The sequence below is a fragment of the Phoxinus phoxinus genome (assembly GCF_949152265.1).
Source record: "Phoxinus phoxinus genome assembly, chromosome: 9".
Taxonomy (NCBI): domain Eukaryota; kingdom Metazoa; phylum Chordata; class Actinopteri; order Cypriniformes; family Leuciscidae; genus Phoxinus; species Phoxinus phoxinus.
The window spans coordinates 13,798,656-13,812,374 of NC_136884.1; the positions used below are offsets into that span (position 1 = coordinate 13,798,656).

The following is a 13,719-nucleotide window of genomic DNA, read 5'->3' on the forward strand; positions in this document are numbered from 1 at the left end:
GTTCACACTTATTCAAAATGAACCGCACAAACAAAGCAATCGCACCAGTTTATTTTAATCAAACCAAACATGCTAAGTGTGAACACACCTGACATGAAGGTAAATGAAGTCAGAAGAGGTATAGATTTTATAATGCCGTCCATTTGGTTAGAAATACAATCATTGTTTAAGGCATAAAAAAAATGCATGAAATATTTTTATGCAAACTTTTATTCAATCTTCTGTACATGCATTACGTAAAGCAATGGGAAACAGATATCTTCCACCCCTATAGTAAAAAAAACTAAACAAAAGATACCCCCTTAAATCACTTTGCACAATACATGTCATTAGCACTGTAGATTAGCTCAATATAGATACGAACCCCAAAATGGTGAGCAAACAATTGCAGTTTATAAATGTCATATAGCGGCCTTTATGGGCTACGAGAAGCCGCACGAACACGCTTAACGTCTCCAAATGGGTCTGATTAATTGAAAATGTGCAGCAGCAGCCTAGGCTACGAGTCAAGCTAACCGTACATGATGAAAAGCTACAGCTATTGATACCACGAGTTTAAACCACATGTAAACATTTGAACTGTGTAAAATGATCAGACAATAACAGATAATATTCATTACAGCATTTGCAAGCTTCAAGCCAGAGACCTCTTCATAGCGTCACGCTCAAGGCCGAAGCGGCGAAAAGAAAAACGGGAAAGTCGCAGACGTAACAGAGTTGCACCAAGTACCGCCAACCGCCAGGGAGGATCGGTTACCTAGTTTAAAACGAGGCCACAAGTTGAGATGCAGGCTACTGTCTTAACTGGCACTTTTTGGAACTCTTTTACATGGGGTAATAGAATTTTTGACAAAGGAATTTGGTGCCACACCACCTACATTCAAACACATTTTCTCTTTTCGTTGGCTTGCATAAGCCTTAAAAGGACAGTCAGAGTAGCCTATGTACACGCACATTTACATTAAATAGAAGGCAAGTTCTTCCGGTAGAAGAGGGAGGCCTCGAGTAATACGGCGTCGGTGGCTCGGTTCCATATCCGGAGGTCCAGGTTCTCAAAGCCTCCCCACGCGCGCATTGTCTTCCAGAGAGCACCAACACGATGGACAGACACGTAAGAACAGAGCAGAAGACATAAAGGACAGAGGTGGAGACGCAGACTCCATTTCCAGCTGTCGCCGGGTTCTACCTGGTGAGTTGGCCGACCACTTTGAGCAAGGTCTTATTTTCCTGTTTTAGCTGCTCGTTCTCGTCTTCAATATCATCCAGATCCTGAAAAAGTTAGAAATGTAGAGAGAACATTACTTTTTTTTTTCATCACAAAAGGAAGCTATGATAGCAGGCCATTTTTTCAAAGCGTAACACGCCATCTAATAATGCTGTTCTCACGAAACACAAGGGAGATGTGATCCTGGATGGATTGTAGTTGGTTGTTGTTAGGGTGTCTAAACAATATGTAAATATGTGATCCAAACATTATCATTATTAAGATACTGTTAAATGTTTAGAAGATGCTCTTTAATATGGAATTAAATGTGTCAGTGCTTTTGTTGGAGGTGTTAGGAGGATGCGTTTGCTGGTTCAATACGCAAGTGTCTTTCCAAAACAACTGCAGTAAATCGGTGAGGGAAAGGTCATTTGTGCTTCACAATCTTTGTAGGCAATGGCATTTCCCCTTGTACTATACACTATTACCAGTAGGGGGTGTGTGGTAGATTTTTCTCTATTCGCACCTGACCTAAGTCTACCTGGGTCTCATCTACAATCGACGTCCCCGAACGTCTACAGTCGACGTTAGTTTCCTATAATATTTATACCCTAGCGTGTAGGGCTGAACGATTAATCGCAATAAAACCGAACGCGATTTGGCAAAGGCTGTGATTATTTTATGAGCAGCTTTTCAGTGCAGTGCAGCTGACCGGTAGTAATTACTGCTCCATTTGAACGCCAGAGGGCGCTCACGCAGACACGATAAACATGCCCCGCTGCAGAAGTACAATAACGCGCATCATTCCAGGAAATCCCTATCGCTGTAGCCGAATAAACAGAATATTGAAATGCTTTGATTGATTAAACATGACTTATAAATACACGACTGCCTTATTCTGTGGAAGAAGCCACATCATCTCACAAATTATGCTCATCTGTCGTTATGAAGTGAGTTTGGATGTTGTCTTTTGTTGGACAAGAGGTTCATAAATGCTTCTCATGTTTGGAAAGATGTTTGACGCGTGTTGTTTTTTCAAATCCACGATAAGTGATTCAAACCCCCAGTGCTTACAGATGGAGCAGCGTTTACTGAGCCGTACATTAATGACGAGCTGCGCATAAAAGATAATCGCAGCCTTTGCGATTTCAAAATCACGATAAGCCATCTCGATTTAAGTGCGATTACATGTAAATTGCGATTAATCGTTCAGCCCTACTAGCGTGTCTACACATTGACTTCGGCTGAGTCTCCTAACTCTAACAAATGCCTTCGAATATGCTTTAATCACGGCCGGAGGATCTCAGACAAATTTCAGAGAGTATCCCACCAGTAAACAGGAATACAACAGTTTTTAGAGAATAGGGGTATGGCAAAAATGACATGAAACTAGACATCCCAACCTGCAAAAAGTCATTTCAGGGAGGTATGTATTTGATATACGGTTTACTATTTTCTTCATAAAAAAATCCATCACAGGTGTCAATTGCCAAATTCCCATGAATTGAAATTAATAATCAATGAATCTATTACCTAATACTGCAAGATATGTGTATTGCCGTGCCATACAGATATTGGCATGATGGTGTGTTTGTGCCGCTCAAAAAAGCAATAGGCTAGTAGGATTGAAAAATGAATGAGTGTGATTATGTGCTGAAATGACCATAAATATGAAATTGTACCATTGAATTATTCGAAAAATAATGCACACCTGAGGTGTTAATGTGGCCAAGACGAAAAACAGGTTCACTGTGACCTTCTCTCATCTGTTCCTGGAAGCTTTGTTTACAGTGTATTTATGTGCGTATGCATTTTTGTTCATATATATTTATATTGAATCTTGTTAGCATATGTACCTACAGTAAAGGGATAAGACAGACACATCAGGCAAACCTTTGAGCGGTCTAGCAACGATGCAACAGACTGTATTTGTTGGCGCTGTCGAAGCTGTGTGTGTTGGAATGAAACGAGAGAACAGACTGCAATCTAAGACAAAGACAACAGCTCTGACATAAAAGGGTCAGAACCACCCACTGGGTTTGTTCCCTGCTGTAAGAAAGTAAGAGCGGCTTTCTAATGTTGAGCTGGCCCCATGATGGAGAGGTAAGGATATTGAACTGGACTGGAGTTTGTGATTGTAGAAAAGTGTGGAATAGTCATACGAGTGAATCAGTAGCCAGGATAAAGTAAGTATTTTTGTTGTTGATGCATGTGCAATCACATCTGTTAATAATGTTTAATGCATAGCTCTGTGATACAAGGAAAAGGAGTATGGCAGTTTGTTAATGTGTATTATGAAAAAGATTGTAATATGCAAGTAAGGCAGCACTTCTTTTTGACACGTGAATAAACCAGCATAGTAACAGTTCCTGGGGGCCTTGAGGGACACACCCAGGGCAGCGAATAGGGCCGGATATAAACGAGCTGATGAGTGTCGTCAGGTGTGGGTTGAGAAGCATTGGTGTGGGAAGGTAGATAGGTTGTAACGCGTAGCTGTCTGCTATTGGTTGACGAGGTGTCTGGCAGGTACGGGACAAAGAGCAAAGAAGTATTTAAGGTATAGCATTCCTGTAGCGGAAGCAGCAGCCGTCGTATGAAGACCAGCTCGTGTAAAGACATGCGACTCACCGAGGGGACGCCGGAGGGGAAGGTACAGGTACTACTTCCCTAGCCTGCTTCTTTTGACAGGTATGGGACACAAGCATTTCAGAACTAAGCTTGGGAGACTCTCAATAAACTACTACCATAAGTGCTTGTGGACAATCTTCATAACATGCTTCAAGCTACACAAATTCCTTGTGCTCATTAATAACACTTTCTATAGTATGCATACTGGGATTATCTGCTCCAGGTGTGTTTGATTGTTGTTGCACTAACCCCAGGAGCACATTTGGACACTCCTGCCATATACAGAAAGCTACACATCGCATTACTTAACAAACATGACCAATTCTTGCTTTATTACTACTCTACATAGCATTCATTAAACTAATTACATTGTTTGTCCATTACTCACTCATCACCATATCACAACCATACATACACTAAAACGCTATACAAACAGCCACCAGCTAGATTTGCTTTGGGAAATGGTGCCACAATAACACTTCGCCTGAATGAATTTACACAAAAGCATCTAAATTCAAGTTCACTTCAAGTAACTAACTTCTTACCGGAACTTTACACATCACCACCACAAACAACAACAAGCCATTCTACATTTAATTCTTCCCAATTCACACATAGCACAGCACAGCAAAAACACAATATCAATATGTATTACCACTACAAAGACACTGACTACTACCATATACATTGAGGACAACCCACATACACTACAAGAAAATCAGACAAACAACCTCAAACTATATGTACATCACCTCACATCATCAAAGACACCTGATGTCAACGTGACAACCAACTGATTTTTTTTTTTCACCCACCTACACACAATACAATTTTTATTTAAGGGCAGAAGCCCAATGCTTTCACAGTTTCATGCCATCGGGCACATTAAGAGACCAATCGCTGACACCGCACAGTGAAAACACGATGGAAAACCATGACAATCTTTCAGCTCTGCATGAATACAGACACTGGAAAAGGCACACCTTTGCTTACAAGCTTCTATAATGAAGTAGCATCACCGTTCCAGCCATTGCACACACATTTCAAGTATAAAGATGACCTTTCGTAAACTTGCACATCAACCTTTAATGCGTTTGTGATGGAAAAACTGTTAATGACAGTGTCATGTTAAACTATCTGTGAAATTACATTATTAAACCTTGACCTCGTTTGCCACGAGAAGGACCTTCCTAACGCTACGTCTTGCTACTTGATTGGCGCTATGTGCTCATAAATACAAGTGTTCGCTTAGCCTGCACCTGACGCTTTGCGCTAGCCAGACGCATGTTCAAAGAGTCTGTCCAGTTTCAGCCTCACCAGTGATTTGGTACACACCCACTGTGATGAGTGCAAAAGAAAAAAACATCAATATCTATCCCCACAGGACACCGTGACTCCATAATGTTCATCACATTTACAATCTGACCCAATGCAGTGGCAGCCACTTCACATTAAACACTTACAGCATGAAACGCACTGACACCATTTATTACCCTAAAGCAAAGAATCATTCTAATCTTCCGCTAAGCCACAAAGCATTTTTACAATATAGAGCTGATTGCTGCGAGATGGCGATGTGATCGTTTGCTAATCGTTTCTCTTTCGTTGCCGGTCTGAATGAAACATGGCTGTTTGAGGACAGAAAACAAGCTCGACGCAATGCAAACTCAACAGAGGTGCCCTAGTATATACTGTGACAAGTTAGCAGATGAGTAATGTCCATTAGCAGAGTAAACAAGGGCAACGCTGTGTGCTTGTGGTGCTTTTAAATTACCACTCCTTGATGGGACACACTGTGACAAACATGTATGCCACATTACAACTTTATAAATCTCACATCAGCACAACAGTGCTGTCAATTTTAGGATAATCTGTATATTTTATATTTTGGTTGCATGCAACAGCAAGGGAAAGTGCCTTTCTTTTTGCCTACTGCAACAAATGCAACAAGATGAAGCAATGTGTGTGTGTGTGTGTGTGTGTGTGTGTGTGTGTGTGTGTGTGTGTGTGTGTGTGGGGCAAAAAATTGCCTATGACACCTGAGCAACACATGAGTCATATCAAAAAAGCATTGAAAAATCCACGTACATCTCTACCTACATCTAATTGGCTACATTTTGCTGGCAGGGGTGGGCCAAAATATAAAAGTTGCAGCCGGGAGTAGAAAGAAATAAAATACATTTTTAGCAGGAACGAAACATCGATCCTGTGCATGCCTCTACTATGCACCGTTATTTTAATAACTACTCTTTAACTAATACCCATGTAAAGGTCATATAGCTCGAAATATTTCAATTCGTCAAGTTCCAGGTGTACTGAGTGACAACTGGCCTATTTTGGCTATAGGAGCACATGTGCAATCATCCTATAAATTGTCATTTACAATTACTTTATCATTTACTCAAACACTTTAATAGAGGTTATAGCAAAATTAAATGCCTATGTATTTATCGGACAGAAAATTAAAATGACTAGGACAGATAGCGCCGCCTCTGGCCACGTGCGCATGTTATGCGGCCGCTGTCGGCTTCTCACCCTGTTTAGCAGATCGATCTCCTCCTTCAGCTTAAGCATCAGCTCGTCCTTGTCTTGATGGGCTTTCAGCAGACGACCGTTCTCCTGTCTCTCGAAGAACAGCTCCTGTGAACACACAATTCTGTCAGATCCAAAGCCTTGTGTGCATCTCCACAATGTGTCAACAAAACATGGTGACAGACTGCCCTGGACATTTTTTTTTTTTTTTTTTACTTTAAACCAAGGTGTCGCATCCAAAACTTCTCATTTTCTTTAAAATCAGCAAAAAAAATTATCTGACTTAATATTAACACCATGTGTGACTGGTTGCTGAATACTTGATATGTAAATATGGGTGATTGTCATTACCGTGCTTTACAATAAGGTTTACAATAGTACTATTGTAGTACAATAGTAAATGTATGAACTAACCATGAGCAATACATTTGTTACTGTATTTCTTAATTTTTGTTAACGTTAGCTAAGAAAAATCCAGCTGTCCATGTTAGTTCACAGTGCATTAATGTTAACAAATACAACTTTTGATTTTAATAATGTATTAGTTAAGGTTTAAATTAACATTCATTCAAATTAATAAATGGTGTAGAAGTGCAGTTCATGTTAACTAATGTAGTTCTAATCAAGTTCAAGTTACTTTATTTGTACATGAAGGTAGACTTTGTTTGCAGTGGAGTCATACACAAGGAAAAACAAAGGGGCACATATCACACATCATTCAACTTAAGACAGTAAAAATGAATACATACATAAAATAAATAAACACCTGTGCAAAGTATAGCTATGACTTACTAATGACGTGTAATGGCTGCAAGGACAAAACTGTTTTTGTGTATTTTTGTTCTACACCTAGGGATTATAAACCTAATGAAACCTTATTGTAAAGTGTTACCATTATTATTAATATTATTAAAGGGGTCATAAACTGAATTTTTTATAATGTGCTCTGAGGTCCACTTATAATGTTATCAAGATTTTAACATCCAAAAAAATTATTTAGAAGAAATTGGCTATTTATTTTTTAAGCATGCCGCATTCAAGACTGGGAACTTGGGAAGTAAATGCCAACTGCTATGATTGGGTAACAGTTTTGCTTATTAAAATAATGTTCCACATCCCTGCCATTACACATGTAGAATTGTCGTCGTGTTGTAATATAAAATGTGTTGTAATGACAGAAGATTTCGCTCACTGAAGCTTTTCTTCAGGATGACTGCGAATGGCTTCGAAAACAATAACAATAGCAGCATTCTCTACGTGCTTTCTTCCGTATGAACCCCCCACCCCCCCCCACCCCACCCCACACACACACACACACAATAACCCCATAAATGCCAAAGCAAAGGAAAGAACAGCAAATCTCTGCAAGTATAAATACTCAGTAGGTATTGCTGTCAGACCAAATATTGTCAGCAGTGCATCACTTTTCTTTTCAGTCTCTAAAAAGCCTGCGCCAAACGGTGTCTTGTTGAATATAATTCAAAGTAAAATAAAGCGAACAAACGAATTGACACGATCTGAACCTTTGTAATCAAAGTCAATGCAAAGGCTGTGTTTTTCCACAATTTGCCACTGCACAATGTCTTGCCTCAGAGGCATTTTTTAGCCTCTTATATGTCAAAAGATCGAGGACAATTTGATTTTTCAATTCATGTAGTGTCGGTTTTGTGTGCAGTATAAATAGGCATATTACATTTAATTCATTACAATTTTGTCACATCGAGCACAGTTAGGATGTGCACTTTTATTCAAAACAGAAAAATGCAATTCTGTTTCCCATGACTCATACGGTTTTCACTTTACAGGAGATACCGTACGCTCTCAATCCTTCCCGTAACAAACGCTCATCCTCCGTCGGATCTAGATGTAAGAGCACCTGAACATATGATCCTACATCCTGTCAAACACATTCATATTTATGACAATAAAAAAGCACCTCTCGTGTAGGGCCTACACATGTCTGGGTAACTACAGACATTCCTCTCACGATCGTGTTCGAGGTTTAAGAAAAATTCATCTCCGTTTTAAAATCTAGTAGCCTATTGGTTGCGTGAAAAATCTGAAGCCAATTAAGTTGAAGGTTATTACAGAGCTGTCATGCTGAGAGATATACGTGAAACCACTGCAAGATAAGGTGCTAAAAAAATCAAGTCTCACTGGCTTTGGATATTGACCCCATGCTGAAATTAAAATTTCATTTCAGTATGTGACCGTGAGTTCGTGTGGGTTCCAGGTTTGAAAGTATGTTGACATTTGAGAGTGAGCTGCACAGATTTCGGTCACGTGGCGTTTCATAAAAACGGTGCGGATGGAGATGACTTCCAGAGAAAGGTCAGGACTGCTCTGTGAGACCTTACGCACCAGTGGTTTAGGATTGACCCAAAGATAGCAGAAACACTTCGTAAACCCACTGAAATGTTGACTTTTTTCCTCAGATAAAGAAAGGCAATGTTCATTGAGGACATGTGTAGTTTAACATACACAAACGTACCTTCTCTAGCTCCTCTATCCTTCTTTCCAGGGCTGTGGGCGCGACGACGCTGCCTTCCCGTCCGTGTCGATGGCGATGTCTGTCTTCATCGCTGGACACACAAAAACACAATTTTCAATGCAAAACCCATCAGTAATGCAAATGGTACTTGTTTTAGCTCCAACATCTAAGTGAATACATCTTTCTTTTGAAAGTGCCAAGTACGGTACAAAACAAACTAAAAGGGGTCGTGCTTATTGACGCTGAAATAGCATTTTGGAAAAGTGTGCCCGGTTCGTGACTCGCTGCCAATGGTACCGTACGCCTCTAATGGAGGCGCTTCTTAAAAGCTTAAATAAATGTAAAAAAGCAGGTGCGCACCTTTTCGTTCACTGGTCAGGTTACAAAAGATGCCTTGCTAAAACATTTTTCACACATTTTTTTCTCCTTTTAAATGAGACTTCAACCTTTTTCTAACATAATGGCTTGGAAAGTGCGTCATTTATTTCGTAGGAGCGGAAATAAGAAAAGTGAAGCACTAAATTATCAGAGTATGAAAAGCCTTTTTATGGCACAGTAGAAGGCATTAGAGCAATGCGCTTTCATTAGTGAGGCGAACAGACCTGCTTCTTACAGGACTGAGCCTTGGGACACCGCTGTGCAGCTAGTCAAAGAAAAAGGAGAAACAAATAAAAAAGAATATCTGTCTTTTTTCATTTGTTTCCTCTTCAGCATCTCTCTCTCTCGCTGTCTCTCTTTACCAAGGCCAGACACTCCGGGAATATCCATGTGGAACTTATTTTAACCAGGTTAGTTTCAATAATTACATGTGGAAAACTTGGAGAGAATTCCTTTGTAATATTCTACTCTTTCGGCTGATAACCTCACCGGGAATCAAATTATTGGGCCATCTTTTTGTTTTAGAAAGCTGCCTGCGTACATTCCACAAAAGCGGGAGGAAAGGAAACTCGCAAGTGTAGGAAACTCGGTTGTATCTTTAGCAGGATTCTTTATTGAGACAGTGATGCATTGTAGTTTATATACATTTTAGGCGGCAGTGCTCAGAAATGGAGACAAACACCTTAATCAAAGCATGCAAACTAAGTAAAGACAAATGGTGAGAGAAATCTGGCTCATTTCACTTGCAATATAGAGAACAGGAACTGGCAGAAAATTCTTGTTTGAAAATTTGATTAACAGAATTATTCATATGATATCATCTTAACCTTACATGATAAATACAATGTACTTCACCTTAGTATTCATGTGTTATGTCAGCACATCAGCAGATCTTAAACAATTCTTAAATTTCCAAATTGCCCTTTTTACAATTCACATTGTTTTCGTGCAGCTTTGCAGATTGGATTACTAATAAAGCGTTTATTTTAGTTTACATAATTCGTTTCTCTAGTCCTTAAGTCAAACGTTTTATTACGTGTGGAATAAAATAGTCAAGAGAAGCGCATTATGTGTAATTAATGCTTTGACTGTGTTTAATGTAACATATGAACCCCATCCTGATCCAATCTACATTAATAAAACCGTGTCCGTCCAACATCGTATGGAAAGACAAGACAGGAGCTAGATGAGTTGCGAATGCAGTTGTTTTGAAGCAAGCGTTCAGATCTGCGGCCAATCCCAAGTTAATAAAGGACAGAGCCCTGCTCAAGAGAACCTGTCATTTTACATTTCAAACACTTACATTTCACAGCTACAAGAAAACAGAATTCAAAAATGTCTTGGAAATTGCTGTGAAATCAGCTGTGAAAGTGACAAACGCAACACTGGCCCTACAGAAATATCCCACTCTGATTGGAACTAGCTTCAATCGCCTCACCTCCGTCCTAAAGCCTCACTTCAAACTCAACCTCGCAGTCGGGCTGAAGGGGCTCTGGCCCCCGTGATATTAAATCTCACTGAGGTCTGGTTGGGCCATTGTCGTTCAGGCACTGAAAGACCATTTGCCGGCTCAAATATTCACCACGGTTATTTTCTTTTGACGGACAGCCGTTCTAATCGTCCTGCTAATGAGGAGGTACGGTCAAGTGCTTCATACTGTATAATGAGGATATTCAGGTCAAACGTACAGAATGAAGCCGATGCTTATGAACCAAAACTATTTAGTTACTATTAATACTATTAATATTATTATTGCTCATTCTTAGGGTTACAGATTTGAACAAACTCCTAAGAGTAATTCCTCAAAAAAAGTGTATTTTGCCTTACTTTTAAGTGATCAAACTCTGCTAACACATGATAATAATGGACCTGCGTCTAGTGGCCAGAATATTACATTTTCAGGTAGGCTCTTTTTATTTTATTTATTCTTCATGACAAAGAAACCACCTTACAACCACCTAGAACACCCCAGCAACCACAAAGTAATGTCCTGGCCACAAGCTAGCATAGTGGCAAGTTATTTTCTTCTGAAAATGTGAAACTGTACTTTCAAAACAGCAATTGGTCCTGACATCTTACAAAGATGAGACGGCTGTTATTCAACACTGAAGACAACAAAAAAAGTATTACAATAATAATAAAGGAAACCCAAAACGAAAAGGTCCAGTAATGTGTCCAGATAAGGTGTGTGATGTATTTTGCCGTGCCTCTATCAGTGTAGTGTAGTCTGAATCTGATAGACTCGGAGAACAGAGCAGATGTCCAATCTGAATGTTCATGTCCTGGGAATGTAACAGCCACTCTGTTGCATTAGTCCCCTGTGGAGAGGAAACGGGAGGAGGCAGAGGTAATGATCTGCTCCTGGAAAACCAGCAGGGGTAGGGGTGTGTGTGTGTGTGCGTGCGTGCACGTGCGTGTGTGTGTGTGAGAGAGAGAGACTGAACTAATAAGACATATTTGCCTGGTCTCTGAAACATTAAATACGGCAGTGGGACTGTAATTTAATGTGATGTTAGCCTTCTCCTCTTATTCTGATTCACTGTGAGTGTGTATGTAGCGGTCTCAGCTGCTTGTTCTGCCGCCCACCTGTCGTGCCGGCTGCAGAAGAGCCCTGGGTGTTCGAGTGCGAGCGCTGGGGCAGAAAGATGGCCGACTAATCAAACGGCCAGACTGAGCCTCAGATGGGCTTTTGTCTGCATCACCCTGGAACCAGTGTGCTAAATGTACGAGTCCAAGCGATTGTAAACTGGGAGGTCTGATTCATTTAGTGAATCAGTTAGTTCATTTAAATGAATTAGATCGACTAATTGGATGGGTTTTTCACTAAAAACTCTCCGGAAGTCAACATTTAAACAAGATTTGAACATATTTTCTGTGAAGGTTGCTGAGGTGTTCTGAGCATGTTGCTTCGCCATTGCTACTAGCCTATATGGTGGTTGTTTTTCCGTTGCTACCAGTCCAAGTTATGAGAGCCCACCCAAGTCTTATGATCTTCTGCTTTTTAGATGATATAGTGAGGATACACTTATGGTAAATTAAATTCCATTTCATGGAATTACTTCTAAACCTTTCCCTTACAGTTGAGTCAATTTCTAACATTTTTAAGTAATGCTTCAAAACATTATTTCAAAGGAATCGGTTTAAAGAACAATTTGTTTGTGAATTTAACCTCAATTGCTGTAAACTGTATCAAAAATTGAATGTGACACTTAAAAATAGCCATTGTTGGGGCAGGAAGTGTTTACGTAAGAGGTGACAGTGGAAATTTCTTTATCAAACGCGATCAGTATTTGGTTTGGGGAGAATCATAGGAAAAAACACATTTTTCTGATCAGCTTGATACAAACAGTCCACTTGTATCATTCAAGTGGAAACAAATTCAGACGTTTCTGCCGACTGAGAGAACGAAAGATCCTGGCAGTCTCACAATGGCTCTGAAAATGAGTCCAGTTAAGCCATGTTGTCACAGGCTTTAAATCCCTTTCTTCTGACAAGACATATTTATTTTCAGAGGTTTCACTAAGGCAAATTTTTAAGCCAGGAGAATTTTTGTACATCTGACAGAAGTCACCAGATGAGCGAATGGTACAGAGCTGCGGTCAACAGCTAAAACGGTTTAATCCCTTCGATCTGCCTCTGTGCAACGCAATGCTGAAACAAAGTATATCACCCCACCTGACAGATATTGGATGCAGTCAGACTCACCTCTTATGACTTCTGGATCTCGGAGTGTCCTGAAAGAAAAAAAAAAGAGGCAAAATAATGAGAAAAACTCTGTGGCTTTAAATGGACAAAAATACATAAATACAGATACATACACAAACACAAACCCACACACAGAAGCCTCCCAATAACTTATTTTGGCCTTTGAACGGTATACCTCTATTCATACGCCCCTTTTTTAGGGTACAACCAGACAAAAAAATAATAATTCAGGCACCAACTCATTCAGCGTCAGCGCTGAACCTTACGGTTTTGTTTTCTCCAAAGAAGCGCATCTAAACCAGATCACTGACGGCCTACAGGTTATCATTCTCAAACTCTCACTAAAGGCTGATATCTACCTCACACCTAACACTTACAGACCAGTATGTTCCAGGAACACACAATTCTGTTTATTATAATATTTTAACAGTTATTTTTAATGTCCACCACAATTTATGTTGTTTTACAATATAAAAAAATAATAATTCTCAATAGTGTTCACAGTATCGACCAAATATCATTCGTTCTCAAATATCTAATTCATTATTATTTTTATTATCTGTGTTTGAGTGCATGTTCCTTTTTTTATTTACAATGTTTTGCTGCAATTACATTTTACTTATCATTCCTCTTATCGCCTCACAGCCTCTCGAAATGTTGTTTGGCTGAAGCAATATGTCATCAATCTAAATCCACACCACCACAATATTACTATCTCTGTAAACCCACAAAGCAAAAACAGGGGGAAATATTCATTTTTAACAATAAAAAAAAACATACT

General features: G+C 39.6%; 1 protein-coding gene across 1 annotated transcript in view; it reads right to left on the reverse strand.

Moving 5' to 3' along the window:
* Positions 1-192: 192 nt before the first annotated feature.
* The window catches only part of pawr (PRKC, apoptosis, WT1, regulator), a 55,783-nt gene continuing 42,256 nt past the window's right edge, over positions 193-13,719 (reverse strand). The window contains exons 3-6 of the mRNA XM_079622291.1: positions 12,939-12,967; positions 8,856-8,946; positions 6,368-6,472; positions 193-1,269 (exon numbers count right to left, since the gene is read on the reverse strand). Coding sequence (XP_079478417.1) covers positions 1,183-1,269; positions 6,368-6,472; positions 8,856-8,946; positions 12,939-12,967 — 312 coding nt within the window. The 3' untranslated portion in view covers positions 193-1,182. The remainder of the gene's footprint in view (positions 1,270-6,367; positions 6,473-8,855; positions 8,947-12,938; positions 12,968-13,719) is intronic.